The sequence below is a fragment of the Bos taurus genome, chromosome 15 (genome assembly GCF_002263795.3).
Source record: "Bos taurus isolate L1 Dominette 01449 registration number 42190680 breed Hereford chromosome 15, ARS-UCD2.0, whole genome shotgun sequence".
NCBI classification, from domain to species: domain Eukaryota; kingdom Metazoa; phylum Chordata; class Mammalia; order Artiodactyla; family Bovidae; genus Bos; species Bos taurus.
In genome coordinates this window covers 7,396,400-7,416,283 of record NC_037342.1, presented here as the reverse complement: position 1 = coordinate 7,416,283, position 19,884 = coordinate 7,396,400, and the positions used below count along the sequence as shown (strand labels likewise).

Genomic DNA, 19,884 nt, shown 5'->3' with positions numbered 1-19,884 from the left:
GGCTGTATATTGTCACCCTGCTTATTTAACTTCTATGCAGAGTTCATCATGAGAAACACTGGGCTGGAAGAAGCACAAGCTGGAATCAAGATTGCCAGGAGAAATATCAATAACCTCAGATATGCAGATGACACCACCCTTATGGCAGAAAGTGAAGAGGAACTAAAAAGCCTCTTGATGAAAGTGAAAGAGGAGAGTGAAAAAGTTGGCTTGAAACTCAACATTCAGAAAACAAAGATAATGGCATCTGGTCCCATCACTTCATGGGAAATAGATGGAGAAACAGTGGAAACAGTGTCAGATTTTATTTTTGGGGGGCTCCAAAATCACTGCAGATGGTGATTACAGCCATGAAATTAAAAGACGCTTACTCTTTGGAAGGAAAGTTATGACCAACCTAGATAGCATATTAGAAAGCAGAGATATTACTTTGCCGACAAAGGTCTGTCTAGTCAAGGGTATGGTTTTTCCTGTGGTCATGTATGGATGTGAGAGTTGGACTGTGAAGAAAGCTGAGCACTGAAGAACTGATATTTTTGAAGTGTGGTGTTGGAGAAGACTCTTGAGAGTCCCTTGGACTGCAAGGAGATCCAACCAGTCCATCCTAAAGGATATCAGTCCTGGGTGTTCTTTGGAAGGACTGATGCTGAAGCTGAAACTCCAATACTTTGGCCACCTCATGCGAAGAGTTGACTCATTGGAAAAGACCCTGATGCTGGGAGGGATTGGGGGCAGGAGGAGAAGGGGACGACAGAGGATGAGATGGCTGGATGGCATCACCGACTGGATGGACATGAGTTTGAGTGAACTCCGAGAGTTGGTGATAGACAGGGAGGCCTGGCGTGCTGTTCATGGGGTCGCAAAGAGTTGGACACGACTGAGCGACTGAACTGAACTGAAGATCATATTTATCAGATTTCCAAGATAGCGTAGTTCCCTGCCTCCCTGAGTTCTGGGAGCAAAGTGAGAAGTATAAAAGAATGCGACATTGTTGGAAGAGATCTTCTGCTTGTCCTACATCCTCAGCTGCCAGGGAGCTAGAGGAAAAGCAGCATCCTCCATGCTGGGAGCCAATGGAAGGCTTCAGTCACTGGTGACCTGCCCTCCTCACCTGGACAGATAGGACCTGGGGAGAGACACATGCTAGGCTGGGGTTTGCAGTGTTCCTTCAGTGACAGAGGCACCAAGAAACTGCACAGGAGAGACCCCAAGGTACGGAATAGAGAGACATGCTTTCTCACAGCATATAGGATAGAGAAAATGAAACCAATATTTATCTTTGTGTAATACTGTATTTGATGAATCAGACCTGATTCCAAGCAGTATATAGCTGAGTAAAGAAGAAAAGCCCACTCTAAGTAGTATCATACAGCAGAACATGATGAGCACTATAGGAAAGGTCAGATAGCCTGTGGAGGAAATTTAAAGATGTGTGTGTATAAGTGTGTGACCTCGGACTAGGAATCTGAACTTTCACCCTCTCCAAATGAAGCACAAACCACACAGACAATGGCAAGGTCTGACAGCGTGTCTCCCCACTTACTTCTTATTCAGAGATTGCTCAAAGTTCCCTTGAGGCAGGAACAAGACACAGACAGAGAAAGGACATGTAGACTCAGGGCGGGAAGGGAAGGGTGGGATGAGTGGAGAGAGCAGCGCTGACATATGTGCACTAACTTGTGTATACGTCAGATATAAAACAGGTAGCTAGTGGGATCTCATCAAAGCACAGCGAGCTCATCTCAGTGCTCTGTGATGATCTGGAGGGGTGCGATCAAGGGGATGGAGGGGGATTCAGAAGGGAGGGGGCATATGTATGCATATGGCCGATTCACTTTGTTGTACAGCAGACATGAATACAACATCGTAAAGCAATTATATTTGACTACTTCTCCCATATCTACAAGCTTTAGTTTTGGCTGTTACCTTGACCTAAAATATCTTCTCCTTCATTCTCTGCCTTCAAATATGCTATTTATTCTGCCATATGCAGCTGAAATACCATTTTTCATGTAACTTCTCCGACATCTAATCTGAATTAAATACTGCTTTCTCTGAACTGCTACAGCACACTGCTTATAGCCCTGTCTAGTAGTTTCATTTCTCTTTATAACATATGTATGCATGCATGCATCTGTCTCTCAAGTCAAACTATGACTTCCTTTGTCTTATTCATCTTTCTGACCTCAACAGTAGCTATCACCATGATCTGAATATAGAAACAAGAGTTTCACAGGAGACAGAACCTGGGTTTTAGAGTCTGCATCCCTGGGTTCTGATCCCAGCTCTGTGATTTCACCAGCTGTGGCTCTTGGGCCTTAACCCTTCTATACCTCCATTTCTGCATCTGAAAAGGAACTAAGATCTTCCCAAGGTTGTGATAGGTATCAGACATAATAAATGCAAAATGTCTAGTTTATAGTAGATCATCTCCAAATGGTAGTAACCACAACTTTTACTCTATATAATAAAGAACTTGTTGAATCAAATATATAAAATTGCCTACTATCTACAATACCTAACAGAGTGTGAGTGCATAGTGGAAGCTTATAAATTCACCTTGACTCCGACTTGTTAAAAACCTACCTTGAACTCCTTCTCTATGTTGGCCAGCACTGCCAGCTCATTGCTAAGCTCTAAAGCTGTCATGACTGGGTCTTCGCTAGACAATGACAGGTAAGCTGGGCTCGCCAGGCCTTTGTAAGCGTTAATTCTAGATCTGGAGTGGCTGAAGGAGTCATGCTTCTGTTTCTGGTTGCATTCACTGCACTTGCAGAAATAGTCATGAGGCCGTTCGATCCGAGCACCCTTCCGCAAGAGGGTGTGCACAATTTCATATTCTTGGCAGTGGGCAGCCAGAATGATTGGGGTCACGTCATGGGAGAACCGTGTCCCATCTTCATCATATGCATAAAAATCATCTTGCTGGAGTTCAGACTGACTGGGGCTGGTTGCTAACCGCTTGCCTTCAGCAAAAGCTGGGTGACTGAGAATGGCTTCCACAATCCGAACATAACCTTTACTAATAGCTAAAAGCAAGGCATCCCCAACGCGAGAGAGATTTTCTTTCTTGAGAAGAAGTTCTGTAATTTCCAGATGCTCATTAGCCACTGCCAGCTGCAGGGCGTTCTGGCCCATGTAATCCACACAGTTGACATTGAGTGAGAGGCATTCTTCCAACATCTTCCTTACCACTGGGATGTTGCCATACTCAGCTGCATCTAAAAAGCGTTCCTCCTCAATAGATAGGCTTGTTGAGTGGTCGTTAAACATGTACGCTGGTCCTCGGTTAGCTAACCGTCTCCCCTTCTCACGGAGAACTGTCTGCCGCCGATGGGTCAGTCTACTGTCGGTGCCCCGGCTGTAATAAAATAGAAAGATTGTGAACAAATTACATTAAGAGCATTTTAGTGTGTCAGATGAGCAGCGTATTAGATGTTGTCCCATCAGCTCTAGACCAACTATAATACAAATACAAATGAAGACACATTTATTTGTTAATGGATTCCAAGAATTTCTCTTTTTAGAAAGTCAAGCATTTTGCAGATTTTAACATTTTAATTTGGGTGGAGGTTCAAGCAGTTCCCATAATCTCTCTGTGATGTGCACATACAGATTAATGTGTGTTTTTCATTTACAGGTGGTATAGATAAAAAAAAGACCAAAATGTTGCCATTATGACATAGTATGTGAAAATATAAAAGATAAGTAGGAAAATCACTCAAGTCAACATATATTTATTGAGTCCCTCCTATGCCAGGGTCAGGCATTATATAAGGTGTGGACAAAGCAGTAGTGAAAGCAAAATAAAGTTTCTGTCCTTATAAATCTTATAGTCCAAAGGGAGCAATGGGCAATTAGTACATTACTATTATTAGCTGTTTAACTGTCATGATAAACCTACCACAGGGGCATCTAGTCTACCTTCCTAGAGAAATGATGTGCTGAAAATGGACGCATAGAAGTCAAGTGTGACAGTGTATTTGGGGAGAGTGGAACAAGGTCAGGTCCAGCTAGGGAGCTTCCTCTAGCACAGGGATCAATTAAATGCCACGGAGAGGGTTTCATTGACTAGGAAAATAAATGGGTTGGACTCTGCTAGGCATTATTCTAAAAATCACTGGAAACCTGAAAAGCTGTGATCCGGTGTTAAGGTACAGGTGGGGAGCTTCCTCCAGCAGAGGGATCAATTGAATGCCACAGTGTAGGTTTCATTGACAGGGAAAATAAATGGGCTGGACTCTGCTAGGCATTATTCTAAAAATCACTGGAAACCTGAAAAGCTGTGATCCAGGTGTTAAATGGGAAGGATCAAAAGGGTGGCCAGCCTTCAATGTTGGCTTTCATTCTGTGATCAGAAAAAGTGATACTCCCTCTGAAGGAAATGCTAAAATGGGGATTTTTTTTTCTAGTGATTCACAACTTCATGTCTTAAGGTCTTTTTGAGCTTGAACCTGTGTCACTATCACTAATTGGAAACCCAACAAGGATAAGTTACTGCAGAATATGAAAGAGCCTGGTTACGGGGGAGTATGAAATGAAGAAAAGTGTGACTGATGATTGATGTCACAGATCTTTATAAATGTTCCCAAAGTCATCCTCCTTCAAAGACTCACAAACTTCCCTGTATGAAGAGAATTTAAATAGACCCAAAGACCCCATAAACCATCTTCCCTTTCTATCGGGCCAGGCCTAGAGATGCTAACTTTCTTTCCAAACTAACCCTTGTCCATCTTGATACCAAAGCTCCAGGCAATGTTGACCATGGCAGTATGATCCCAAAGGAGTTAGCAAAAATCTGCAGCTCAGAAATAGGTTGTGTCTCTCCAAGGAGAAGGCGATAGCACCCCACTCCAGTACTCTTGCCTGGAAAATCCCACCGATGGAGGAGCCTGGTAGGCTGCAGTCGATGGGGTCGCAAAGAGTCGGACACAACTGAGTGACTTCCCTTTCACTTTTCACTTTCATGCATTGGAGAAGGAAATGGCAACCCACTCCAGTGTTCTTGCCTGGAGAATCCCAGGGATGGGGGAGCCTGGTGGGCTGCCGTCTATGGGGTCACACAGAGTTGGACACGACTGAAGTGAGTTAGCAACAAGGAGCTTGAAGAATGTTCTGCCATATTCACAAAATTTTTTCAGAAATTTTTTGTTCAACAGTGTAACCATTCACGGCCTCTTAAAACTAACCAAGTTGTTTTACTGAAAAGACAGCTATGTAAATTCTTTAAAATGATGTCGAGGCCATAGCCAAACATGTTATGATACTAGTAATCTTTTAAGATTTTTTAATTGGAGGATAATTGTTTTAAAATATTGCATTAGTTTCTGCCATGCAATACTGTGAATCAGCCAAAAGTATACATATATCCCCTCCCTCTAGAGCCTCCCTCTCACCTCTCCATAATTTTTAAGACTTATCTTTAAATAATGTATATATAGCTTTTATTAAGTACTATAAGGGAATTATTTATTGCATCTATTTTTATTTCTATAGCTATTGTTTTGTTTCCAATTCCATTTTAACCTGCATCCAAGCCATGCATGTGCATGCTGAAAGACTTGAAAAGCTTGTTACAGAAAATAGCAGGCCCTTATTCTTCATTTTCTCCACATCCTGATATTTAGAGGAAATACATTTCAACTATTTTAGTTGATTATTTTATCATTTAAATCCTTACATCATATAACTTGGTAATATTGCTATTTCTTAATTTTCCAGATTTGGTATTACCTACAGACTTCCCATTGTGAAAGTTGAATATTTAGGTCACTTTCACAATCTCCCACCCTATATTCACACCCTTCTCTCTCTCTCTCTTTCTCTCTCACACACACATACACACACACACCCCATGCTTTTTTGGTGATTGTCATTCTGATGGCTTGAGGTGATATCTCACTGTAGTTTGATTTGCATTTCTCTAATAATTAGTGATGCTGAGTATTTTTTCATGTATTTGTTGACCATCTGTATGTTTTATTTGGAGAAATGTCTATTAAGATCTTCTGCCTATTTTTTGATTGGGTTGTTTGTTTTTCTGATTTTGAGCTACATGAGCTATTTGTATATTTTGGAGATTAATCCTTTGTCAGTTGCTTCATTTGCAAATATTTTCTCCCATTCTGAGGGGTTCTCTTTTCATCTTGTTTATGGTTTCCTTTGCTATGCAAAAGCTTTTAAGTTTAATTAAGTCCTATTTGTTTATTTTTGTTTTTATTTTCATTACTCTAGAAGATGGGTAAAAAAAAAAAAGCCTTGCTTCAATTTTGGCCAGATGCTGTAAAACTCTTAGAAGAAAACATAAACAGAACACTCTTTGATATTTTTGATTCTTGTCTACAGAGTCCTTTGTTTCTGGAACTCCTTCTTTTTGAATGTTGGTAATTCTGGAATATCCTTTATTTTCTTCTTTTTTCTCTATTTTCCAATTATTTATCTTTTTGTACACTACTCTGAGATATTTCTTCAACTTTAATATATCTTTTGTAAATTTTTCCTCTGCTATTTTTAATTTGCAAGGACATCTTTTATTCCTCACATTAAAAAAAATAATACCTTTTTCTGCTTTTGAAAACACAGTATCTAATTCTGGGGACATCAGTGATAAAGATTCTGACACAGATCAGAACACTTCAGGGAATTTACTCCTATTCCTTTTTTATGCTTGTTTTTATATTTCTATTTTATGTTTGTTTTATACTTTATATTAAAGTTTTGCCTCAAGTAACTAGTGATCCTTAGTTGATATTATTTTCAATTTTTAAAAATAAATATTATTTCTAATGTCTTTTAAAAGAGAAAGTAATTTTTTTCTGTCACTTTTCTGGCTTCTAATAACCTCTTTAGCCTTTCACTTCCTCTCTTGTCTTCTGTATATATTACTTTCCATAGATTCTGTTGTAGATAAGAGGAAGCTCAAAAATCAGGGGGAGGGAAGACATCTCCAGAACATGATTAATACTCTGAGAAAGAAAACTGTAAAATTAAAGGAGAAAAGAGCTAGGATCAGGGGATTTATAGAAGTGAGATTAAATTAATAGGAGTGCAAGAAAGGTTTTCGTGTAACTAAAATATAAAAAGACACAGAATTGACACAAAATAGTACCAAGTACCAAAAGGCCAAGAACCAAGCCTCTTTCTTGTTCTTTTTCTTCCATAAGATCAGCAGAAATAATTATTCCAATCTATTTTACAGAATTACTTCTAGGCTCAATTGAAAATATGAATGTGGAAAGCATTTAAATAGAAATGTTCAAGTTCTAATAATATTGTTTGCTTTCCCACTTGATGTCCATGTAATATTTTAGGCTATTCTTGTAATTATCAAGAGTGCTTTAATCTACATAATCTGGGACCAAGTTGTCAACTAAGAGTACTTGAGATTTATTTATTTATTAAATTAGTTTATTATTTTAATTGGAGGATAATTGCAATATTCTGATGGTTTTTGCCATACATCAGCATGAATCGGCCACAGGTATATACGTGTCTCCCTCATCCTGAACCCCCTCCCACCTCCCTCCACACTCTATCCCTCTGGGTTGTCCCAGAGCACTGGCTTTGGGTGCCCTGCTTCATGCACTGAATTACACTGAGATAGAATAAGCCTGAGTTGTGACACCTTTCATTCTAAATTTCTAAATTAACGATTTATGACTTTAATGTTATTAATATGAATAATGGCAAGTTCTACCCTGGCAAGCCACTAAGGATATATCCAATCTCCTTCTAAACTATTACGACTTTCATACCTATAACTTTCATCCTTTTGAAGAACAGCAAAGACAGTTCCAGAGAAAATGTTTTCTTCAGTTTTAAAGCTTCTCCTGTCTCTATCACAAATTTTAATCATATGCAGTGACATAGATTTCAGATATCTTTTTATAAAAAGGCTTGGATCATCATCATTTCCTTAGCACTCTGCCACAGGAAAGCCAGATACAGAATGTTTATAGAGGCATTTATGATTGTTTTAGGAAGATAACTCTGACAGGCAGAATGAAGGCAGTAGTCCTTGCATGAGTAGTGAGATAAAGGGAAAGTATTTGCATGTTGACAAAATGCATGATTTGCTGTCTCCTTGTCTTCCTCAATGGCTTCCCTGGTGGCTCAGCTGGTAAAGAATCTGCCTACAATGCGGGAGACCTGGGTTTGATCCCTGGGTTGGGAAGATCCCCTGGAGAAGGGAACGGTTATCCACTCCAGTATTCTGGTCTGGAGAATTCAAAGACTGAATGACTTTCACTTTTACTTTGCCTTCGTCAACTGCAGTGTAAAGAAGCAACAAAAGGCTCTATGTATAGCATTTCGTCACAAGTGGTGATGCTTAATCCTTAAGTGTCAAACACAAACGCAAAATGTGTAACAGCTTTTTAAATGACAAATATTTGAAGCCTTTCAAGAAAGATACTAGACATTGCTAGATTAAATTACCTCTCTGAGAATGGATTTTACAAGGCTATATTGTAGAACTGTATATTAATCGCAAATGTAACCTAGATAAACTGTCTACTAGAAATAGGAACAATAGCCCAAAGCATTATGTTAACAGAAGAGACATTTTCATTCCACCTTAAGTGCACACTTTAAAAGTGGGTTCTTGTATTTAAGAAAAATATTTATTAAGATTTTTTTTCTTCAACCCTTTAGCCATATTTAGCATGGTTGGATGTTTAGTAACCTACATTTTTGTGACCATTTTTTTATAATTTGCTTTATCACAATACATAAATACCAGTTCTAGGAAATAGTATAAATAGTCACTGCCTCCATACTACTCAAATATTGATTAGGTCAAGAAAACAACTTTTTTTACATACCTCATTTTTATGATTATTTTTGTTGGCTAAATGATGCCTGTTGTCCTAAATAGGGAGAAATGGAATAACCCATCTCCATTGAAAATGCCAGCAATGCAAATTAGCTTCTGAGTCAAATGGACAATGTGTTTGAAGCCAGAACATGTGCAGTAATTTTCTACATCCTGTTCAAATATGATACACTTTTATCAAATGGAACTGCTCCCCTACAAACTAAGCTCCATATTAAGTATCTATCTTCACTTTTATTTTTTGCTTCAAAAATCCTTGAAATATTTAAATAAAGCACAATTCTGCTAAAGCAGAAGTGCTGAAACCATAAATGGCATGTAACTATTCCAGGCAGCATGGAAGAGCCACAAGAGTAGACTTTTAGATGTCTTATAGGAAAGTGAAAATTAAACAATTCTAGGATGTATATTTTATTATGTGCACAATTATCCACAGAAAAAATTAGATGTGGATAATTAGAGGTTAACAACCAACTCAACTAGCAATTTTGCATACTACTTTAGGAGGATAAATGATAAAAAGTAATTTTATTCTGATTTTGTAATGAAACTGTTTTTACTCTACTTAATCTCTAGCTGCACACTTTCCTCTGGGGCTTCCCCTGGTCCTTCCCCTGGGGCTGAGGGGGCAATAAACAACTGTAGTGGTTTCCCTTTCTCCCATGAGAACAAGGACTATTTTGCCTTATTCCACACTGGATTCCCAGTGCTTAGCAGAAAGGTATACTGCAAACACTCCAGACATAACATCAAATGCATGAACCCCTCTTGTCACAGGAATAAAAACCAAAGCCTGTTTATTTGCTATTAAGCCAACAGCAAATCACTAGGATATACAACCCTACCAAAAAAAGATAAAATGAACACAACATGAAGATTGAGTCATAACATGTCCTGGAGAACGTATAATGATTATATTCATTTCAAATAAGCGGCAAATTCAATAGGGAACAAAGAAAATTGAAAGGCATATTTTTAAAAGTGGCATTTTCGTGACTTGTCCATGATCCAGAAGTGGAGTCTTTTGTCCTTAAGAAACTAATATTATCTCACCTCTATTGCTTTCCTTGTCTACCCTTGACACCACACATAGAGCAGAACCACCTATCCTCACAACATATTATGAAATCCCTTTATCCTCCAGGTACTTTTCAAGATAACAGTTCTTTATTTTGATTCAGTTAGCTTCGATTTTCCCCCATGGACTCTTCCTAGTCCATCAAACACTAACTTTCTATGTGATTAGTCACACTCTATCACACCACTGCTTCAGTATTCTGCAAAATGATAGAGGCCTGAACTGCTTGTCACTTTTAGGTGGGAGCCAGCAAAAATGTGACTGAAAAATGTCTTGTGCATATTATGTATTTTTGTTTATTTTTATCACCAATTGACATCTCATTTATATACATTAGAAACCAAACTATGTGAGAGAATGAAAACATGACTAAATACTGGAACAGTTATAGAATTTTTTTAAAACAACTAAATCTGAAATGTCATTGTTTCTTTTCAGCCTTTAGCTTGTAGTTTATTTCATGTGTCATGCCATCCTTCTTTGAAATGCTCTTTCAAAGAAAGAATGCCCATGGATTTATTTTTATTTGTTTTGACAGAGTACTCCTGGAGATATTAAAAGTTTGTGTTTAATACAAGCAAAATATATCCCAATTATCTCACCAAAGAGTTTTAAGCCCTTTGCCTCAATATCAACAGCCATCATAGTCCTGTGTATTACACAAGCATATTTTCCTATTCCAAAATAACTTCTATATAAGACAGATTCTGGGCAGGAAAAAGAATACTTAAATTGGGTAATCTGAGGACTTTAATGAAGAGATACTAGGACTGTGCAGCAGGCGTTGGGGAAATCCACCATGGTGCCTTGCAGTACTTGGTCTAGGACAAGGGAGGCTTCAGACTGCAGGGGAGAAAGGAGGAAAAGTTAGAAGCAGTTAAATAGGGTAAGGCAGGCCCTTGTCTAAGGCAAGGCCCATTTGACAGTGTTTCTGGCCTTTAGTTGAGGGTAATAGCCAACCCTCAAGAAAAAATCAGGGGAACTGATACTCTGACCTCACTCTCCCACCCTCTAATTTCTCAGAGGGGCCTTCCCATGGGCTGCACCCAACCCAAAACCTGGAAGTAAGGAGCACACTGAAGCCATCCAGATAGGTTTGCACTGATGCCAACCCCTTGGGCAGAGGGCAGTGTGCAAAGGTGGAGAATAGGCCATGAGAGCAAGCCAACAACACCCAACACATGCTCTGGAGGTGACTTTGACTTTGCCATGATTATCTCCTCCAGAAATCACTGATGAAAACAGGCATAGAAAATTGTAAGTCTACAATTTTTTTTCTTTATGAGTCATTGATGCATCGTTAGTTGTCACCTTTCTGAGCTTACTTTTCCCTTCTATAAACTGTCAGGAGAGACACCCACATTCAATTTCAGGCAGTCCAATATCTTAAAAATTAGCCTTTAACTAAGATTCATCTATCCACATTTCAGTTAATATTCCTATGAGGCTTAAGAGGAGCAGCTCTGATTGTGAGGGTGAGAAGGAGGGCAATGTGATGTCACTGAAACATTTAGAATTGTTAAGATTGTGTGTTTAGCACGAGCTGAAGCTGCCAACTCCTGGAGCTAACAGTGCTAGACTATAAAAATAAGTCTGAAACATGCTTTCAACATCTTCCTTGGAGGCTAGATCCAGTTGCTCACAATGCAGGTTTAAATCGATATGTACCCAGAACGTATAAAGGAGTACAAATATAAAGATGACTAAAGAATACAGTGCGTAGTTTAATTGATTTAGAAACCAAAATTGTGGACTGTCTTTCTTTGTTGATTCAGCATTATTTTACCATTATCATGCCTCATATCAGCCATCATGATCTTAACAGTTCACTCATTCAGCAGATCAAATATTTGCAATTCCAGGTACTATGCTAGACACAAGAGGGACACTTCAAGGAAAGACACTCAAGACATGACAGAAAGAAGAAAAATAAACTGAAAATTACAAGATATGGCAGAAAGAAGAAAAATAAATGGAAAATTATAGGGTGATGCATATTAATAAAGAAAAGGTACAACATGCTATATAAATGAAGAGCAAGGAATTTTCAACTCAATCTATGAGTCAAGGAAGGCCTTCTGAAGAATTGTCCTTCTTGTTAGAACAAGGAAGAAGTTAGCGGAAGGGAGAGAAGAGGAAAAAAAGGAGTTCCAGGCAAAGACAACCGTACTTGCAAAAGTCAGCAGTCCAAGGAAATGGAAAGATGTCCATTATGGCTGGAATGCACTGGAGTTCCCTCCTCCAAGGGGCTTCTTATTCCTGGCCCAGTTTAATTGAAGGTTGACGACTCAGGATTTAGAAGCTGGGGTCTGGGTTCCATTGCTAATCTTAGTTCAACACTTAGCATGTATGCCTTAGGCAAAAAGATGAAAATGTAGATAACTCTAAGGTAAAAAGCTAATAATTTAATTTTAGGAGATTCAAGCTTCAGAACTCAACTGTGAGATCTCTAGCTCAAGGGGCTTTGTTCTGAGGCATTTGGAGGTTACATAATTCAAGTGCATGAGTTTGGAAAAATTAAGGACACATATATGGCTGCTGAGAATTAAGTCTTTAGGGATCTAAAGAACTTGAGGCAAGTCTGGGGAGCTCTGCCAAGTACTGGGAAGAACACTGCTTTGAAGAAAGACAGATTTTGTTGGGGATCCTGATTGGGCCATTTACCAGCTGTATCACCTCTCTGAGCACCCAATGCTATTAAATGGGTAAACTGGGGAGCTGGGGGAATAATGTAACTTTGCAGAGTTACTATGAAATCAGTGACTCACGCAATTCAGTTTAAGGTAATTTGATGCCTTAAGCTTTATGGACATTAAATCCTTCTTAACTATAATTGTTCAAAGCTTTCCAGCTTGAAGATGTTCTGTTTAATAAACAAGGTGGAAGCTAAGTAGTCATTAAATGGCTTTCCTTTCCTCAATGTAATCTCTTAAATTTGTACCATGTGCCCAAAATGACAGATTGACCTTCCCTTGTTTTTTTCCTTACTACTTTCATTGCCTTAGTTTTGTTTTAATCTTCATCATATTCTGACCTTCATTCTTGCTTGCACTGTTCCTAAATAATGCTCCAGTCTTTTCTCTTCGTCCCTTGACTGTGTTTGTCTTACCCTTCTTGAATACATGTGCTCTTAAAGCCCCATTTCATCTTCACTTTCCAGTGTCAGGCACAAGCTGTGCCTATAATGTCTGTGAATCTACACATGAATGAATAAGTAATAGAGAAACATGTATGAAAAGAAAAATTAATGGACAGCATCCTGTTTTGTCACATTTCTAGGAGTTTCCAAAGCTATTTTATTCCATGTGTATCTGTGTGCATGTGCTTAGTCATATCCAACTCTTTGCGACCCCATGGACTGCAGCCCACCATGCTCCTCTATATATGGAATTTTTCAGGCAATAATACTGGAGTGGATTGCCATTTCCCACTCCAATTTTTACTCCATATCAATAACTATTTTTTTTTACTATACAGTTAGAATGTCATTTATCCTCAGTAACCAAGTGTGTAACAACCATACGGCACAAGCTTCCTGTGCTGGCAGGGAGTTAAATTTTGAAAAGTACATCCTGTATTCACCAAGTAAGGGTAACTTCTCATAATGTTCCTGCATCATTCAGGTAGCTGAGGGCAAAGTAGACAGACTACTCTGTAGATATAACCAGATTTGCTAAACTTCCTACAAAATGAATGTCTATTCATTTAGGATTTCTCCCATCCAGAAGGATGTAATCTAACAACACATCAGATTTTTAGATCATGAATTTGTGGGATAAGATAATTTTATGTCTAAATATTAAAATAGTCACATGGCTAAATCAACCAATTTTTATATACTCACTTGATACAACTTAGTGAAAGCGAAAGTCACTCAGGTGTGTCTGACTCCTTGGGACCCCATGGACTATATAGTCCATGGAATTCTCCAGGCCAGAATACTGGAGTGGGTAAGCCTTTCCCTTCTCCAGAGTATCTTCCCAACCCAAGCATCGAACCCAGGTGTCCCACATTGCAGGCAGATTCTTAAGCAGCTTAGCCACCCAATAATCCTCAGTGTTCTCTTTTTTATAGGCTGGTTCCTTAGAAATATAAGGCAAAGTATTTGAAAGTACCATAAATAAGTAAATATTGCCCCCAATGACTTTCAAAACTAATCTATAAAACTGTGTCCTTTACCATTCCTAGTACAGCAACATCAGACTTTGCAAAGCTACACATTTTCTTCCTCATCCTGTGATCAAATCATACATTTTCATTAAATACTTCAGATTCACAGTGGTTTAAATACAAATGCTAGAATAACCAGCTATGGAGTCAGGTTCTGATGTGCCAATTTGTTGACTCCCTGGCTTCCTCCAAAATAAGGATGATAATTATCCCATTCACAGGATTGCTGGGAGGGTTAAAAAACTGTATGTATTTTATTTGGAAATATCAGTTATAGACCCAGCATAGTAACAAGTGTTCTTCAAGTCTTAACTCAAGTAATCTTAACAACCTTATATAGTAAGTACTCTTATTATTCTCAATGAGGTAAAGAATGTAAAGCATTTACTATTTACTAATAATAAGTGTTCAAAAAATAGTCTTGTTATTATTATTCTATTGCATTTGAAAGTAATTTTTACTTGTAATAAAATCAAATATATTTGTCCACCATCAGTGATAATGAAGTGAAGTGAAGTGAAATTTGCTCAGTCATGTCCAACTCTTTGTGACCCCATGGACTATACAGTCCATGAATATCAGTGAGAATGAAATATGGCAATTTGGTAGAGCTTGATTTTTAGCATACCAATTGCATCAAGTAAAGTTGTTAGTTCACTGTATAGTTACTATTTTTTCTAGCTTTGTAAAGAAAAGTTATATAAATAAGATTAAAACACATAGGCAATGTTGGAAATGTAAATTGGTACAGCTGCTATGGAAAACAGTATGGCAGTTCCTCGAAAAATTAAAAATAGAACTCCCATATGATTCAGTAATCCCACTTTTGGGTATATATTCAGAGAAAATGAAATTGTTATTTCAAAAGAGTATCTGTGCCCCCATATTCACTGCAACATTATTTTCACTAGGCAAAACATGGAAAGAACTTTAGTGTCTATCAGCAGATGAATAGATAAAGAAAATATGATGTATGTGTGCAATGGAGTATTATTCAGCCATTAGAAAAACCAAGAAAATCCTGCCATTTGCAACAACATGGGTGGATGACAAGGGCATTATGCTATGTGAAATAAGTAAGAGAAAGGAAAACAGTGTATAATTTCACTTATATATAGCATCAAAACAAAGCAAAGTAACAACAACAACCAAAATCTAAACTCATCAGTACAGAGAACAAACTGTTGCCAGAGGCAGGAGGTAGGAAGTAGGGTCAAGATGGGAGGAGGTGGGCCAAAGGTACAAACTACCAGTTATAAGATAACAAAGTTGCTAAGGGACTAGTTCTTAAAAAGTTCATCACAAGAAAAGAAAATTTGCATTTATATGTTCTGATGGATGCTAACTAAACTTACTGTGGTGACCATTTTGCAATACATACAAATGTCAAATCATTAAATTGTACACCTAAAATTAACACAGTGTTATACATTGATTGTGCTATGCTTAGTCGCTCAGTTGTGTCCAACTCTTTGCAGCCCTATGAACTGTAGCCTGCCAGGCTCCTCTGCTCAAGAGACTTTCTAGGCAAGAATACTGGAGTCTGGTGCCATTTCCTACTCAAAGGGATCTTCCTGACCCAGAGATCAAAGCCATGCCTCTTGCATCTCCTGCATTGGCAGGCAGATTCTTTACCACTAGCACCACCTGCAAAGCCCTACACATCAATTATCTTTCAAGAAAAAATAAAATAATATAAACAAAATTACTGGATAAACTCTTATGAATCTATATATTAAATTAATTTGACTAGAACCAGCAGAGTAAGAACTGATCATTACTAAGGTTTACTATGTGCCAATCTCTTTATCAATTATATTTTATTTAATTTCCCTGCAGTTGGTGAAGCTGGTGTTGTTACTTCCACTATACATATGAAGAAATGTTCAGAGATCAATCAGGATCAGAAATGGTATGCATAGGGAAAAGTGTTATTTTTGTTGTTGTTATATTTTTTCAATTCAGTTCATGTGCTCAGTCATGTCCGACTCTTTGCGACCCCATGGACTGCAGCACACCAGGCTTCCCTGTCCATCACCAACTCCCGGAGTTTACTCAGATTCACATCCATTGAATCCGTGATGCCATCCAACCATCTCATCCTCTGTTGTCCCCTTCTCCTCCTGACCTCAATCTTTCCCAGCATCACGGTCTTTTCCTGTGAGTCAGTTCTTCACATCAGGTGGCCAAAGTATTGGAGATTCAGCTTCAGCATCCGTCCTTCCAATGAACAGCAAGGACTGCTCTCCTTCAGAATGGACTGGTTGGATATCCTTGCAGTCCAAGGGACTCTCAAGAGTCTACTACAACACCACAGTTCAAAAGCATCAATTCTTTGGTGTTCAGCTTTCTTTATAGTCCAACTCTCACATCCATACATGACTACTGGAAAAACCATAGCCTTGACTAGATGGACCTTTGTTGGCAAAGTAATGTCTCTATTTTTTAATACAGCTGAAAAAAAAAAAAAAAAACCAATACCCTAAAAAATGTTTATGAACTCTCTACAGTACCTGGAACTAGTTGCTGCTGCTAAGTCGCTTCAGTCACGTCCGACTCTGTGCGACCCCAAGATGACAGCCCACCAGGCTCCCCCATCCCTGGGATTCTCCAGGCAAGAACACTGGAGTGGGTTGCCATTTCCTTCTCCAATGCATGAAAGTAAGAAGTGAAAGTGAAGTCGCTCAGTCATGTCTGACTCTTCGCGACCCCATGGACTGTAGCCCACCAGGCTCCTCCGTCCATGGGATTTTCCAGGCAAGAGTACTGGAGTGGGGTGCCATAGCCTTCTCCGCTGGAACTAGTTATGATACACTACTCCTTAAGTTCATACTAATGATAAATATAGTAAAGCAAGATTATAAAATAGCTTTATAGATGTATTTCACTTTTTAAATCTTATTTTTATTATTGTGAAACATACATGCTGAAACGAGCTGTTATTTTAAGATTAATAGTGAAATGAACACCATTTACCAACCCTTCCCCTCACCTTCCCTCTAAGAATAGACCACTGATAACTCTGGAAACCTCTGTGGCCCACTCTGAATTACTATCTTCCCTGCACACTGCAACAAGTGACCACTACACCAGCACCTTGCTTTGGCATTAAACATTCTTAATATTATTATTATAGCCATTCCATCTGTGTCTGCCCTAAATAATATAGATTAGTTTGGAAAACTAAGTACTTAGTGCAAACCTGGCAGAATAAGGAAAGGGAACTACTCTGCCACTCTCCTGGTGAGGGAGGCTCCTGGACAAGACCAGCGGAGCATAGTCCGCAGTCCACTGTCTGTCTCCAGCTTCCCTGATGGTTTACAGGGATCCCTGTGGGTTGGTAGCAACCAACCGCTCAGAGTCCTGGGAAACAAGGGGTTCACCTGAACTGTAGCATCTGGCTGGACACATGGTGAGGCATCTGGCCTTCTGCAGCTCATGACTCTGCTGCACAGAGATAAGGCAAATCACCTCAGACGGAATAGGGTCCTCGCCCTTCTCCTATTTATTCCATAAGGGCTTTAGAAGTCGGTTATCCGACTTTGCTTCATCTCCTCTTTCCTCTGTATTTTAAAAAATAATAATCTTAGTTAAACAAAACACCAAATTACACAGAAAGCTCCATAGCATGACTAGCCATACTAACTGAAAGCTACTAGTTATCCTGAGCCACGGATGGAAAGTCTATATCTCCATCTGCAGCTATATTCAACTTTCAGAGGCATGGTAAGTGAGCTTCCCTTAAATGGGACTTTCAAGGCAACTTGAGCTAAAAAAGTCATATGACTTCCCTAAAGTAAGATGAAAAGGAAAAAACAAGCTCAGTGAAACCAGTGAAGCCACTGCTTTGATAGAACACAAAGCCAACCTAGGTAACTAACCTCTAGAGTATTTGATATCACCTGAGCAAAAAATCAGGGTCTACTTTTCCACAGAGTAGTAATTCTTAGCTTACCCTTCTTCTTGTATGGTAAAAATGAAATTCAGTTCCTATAGGTATAACACAAACCCTTTTTTATTAATTGCATTAAATTGCTATGCTAGTAAATTTAAAATTGAGAACCCTGCCCAAGTGTCATATTTCCTCTAGGCATACTACTCTGTGATTCTTTATTAATACCATCAGTCACTTAGTGAATGTTAGTTACTTAAATGTCTGAATGTATGGGATACATTTCTGCATCACTTCACTTTATCCACCAAAGCAATAATAGTGGAAGCACAGACCGGAAATGTTAGAAAGGCACTTAGAAATTGTCTCTTCCAACTTTCTGCCTTAAGTTAATTTCTATTAAAAAAAACTGAGGCCCAAAATAACTTGCTCAATGTTAAATAGCTTCTTACAACCCCGAACTCTTCACTCATTTTCATTCCAAGATATTATTACCTCAAAATAAATTTTAAAATAAAGGAAATTAGCTTCTGGTCCTGTTAAGAGGAATTTTCTTATGATAAAGACCAAATTTAACAAGCACCTCTTGTTTATCAGTCTCATAGCTGGTATTAAATCCATTCCATAGAGACTGTGGCCAGATAAAGGAGAAAAGTCAAAACATGTGGCTGGATCTGTAAACTTCATCTCTTAGCTGAAGCCCAGAACAGTGAATTCAACTCAGAGAAAAGCATCAGTATTCCTCTCTGGTCTTTCATTTTCTTGCTTGTAAAGGAATCTGTAAGGCCCATTCAAGTTAATACTATATTTGATTCTGTTTCTTTATTTTAAATAATGTAATACTTATCTTCATTTCCAACAGCTCTGAGGGTAGAGACAAAACTGAATAACTTGAAGTCAGATGAAAACTTGAGGAAAACATTCAACAATATGATGCTTTTTGCCAAATTCTGCTTCTCTTATCTTGTTCCCTGTCTCAGTTAGTGGCCCTCCAATCATCTAGTTACTCAAAAAAAAAAAAAAAAAAATTGCTGATGGCATTCATCCTTGACTTCTTCCTTTCTTGGATACCCCGATAACTTTAAATCAGGAAATCTTTTCAATTATACCTTAAAATGCATCCAGAATCTGAGCACACCTTGCTCCCACCCTAGTCCAGACCCTATCATCTAAATCACTGCTATAGTCTCCCCACTGCTTCCATCTCACCACCATCCAGGAAAGACTATTCTTACCACAATAGCAGTCAGGGCAATACTTTTAAAACATTAGTCAGATTGTGTCACCTCTCACCTCAAAACTCTACAACTGCTCCCTGTCTCAAAACAAAAGCAAAGTTCTTACTGTGACGTACAAAGCCAGGCACAATCTGGACTTTGTGCTTGTTCTCTGTATGGAGCCCAGCCCCACTCAGACCTTTTTCTTCAGCCACTCTGACCTCACTGCTCTTCCTTTATGTGACAAGCATGCTTGTGCTTTTGTACTTCTATGCTCTGCCTAATATCTGAGTTCAAGTCTTCACTTAATAGTCACCTTCTCACTGAGGTCTTCTCTGGTTACTATTTAAAGTAAAATCCAAACCTCTAACATGCCCTGCTTTTATTTCATTTTACCGCATAACATCAACATCAACATGTTCTACTTATTTGTCTTGTTTATTATCTGTTTCTCTCACAAGAATGTAGATTCTATGAAGGCATGGGCTTTTTACCTAACGTATTCTCATTGCATCTAGTAAAGTCTCAGTAAATGTCTGCTGAATGGAGGAAAAGATGAATAGATATACCCTAGATTGACTGCCTATAAGAAATTGGGTGGGTATAGTTTCAGTACCAGCATTATTTGGAGGTTTGTTATTGTTGTTGTTTTGAGAACAATACAATCTATAAAATTCTATCCAAAGAAAAACCG

At 38.5% G+C, this 19,884-nt stretch overlaps 1 protein-coding gene across 2 annotated transcripts in view; it reads right to left on the bottom strand.

Moving 5' to 3' along the window:
• Nucleotides 1–19,884, bottom strand: part of TRPC6 (transient receptor potential cation channel subfamily C member 6) — a 160,188-nt gene that overhangs the window by 57,221 nt on the left and 83,083 nt on the right. For both annotated transcript variants that reach the window (NM_001166572.1, XM_024975041.2), the window contains exon 2: nucleotides 2,587–3,361. In NM_001166572.1, coding sequence (NP_001160044.1) covers nucleotides 2,587–3,361 — 775 coding nt within the window. The remainder of the gene's footprint in view (nucleotides 1–2,586; nucleotides 3,362–19,884) is intronic.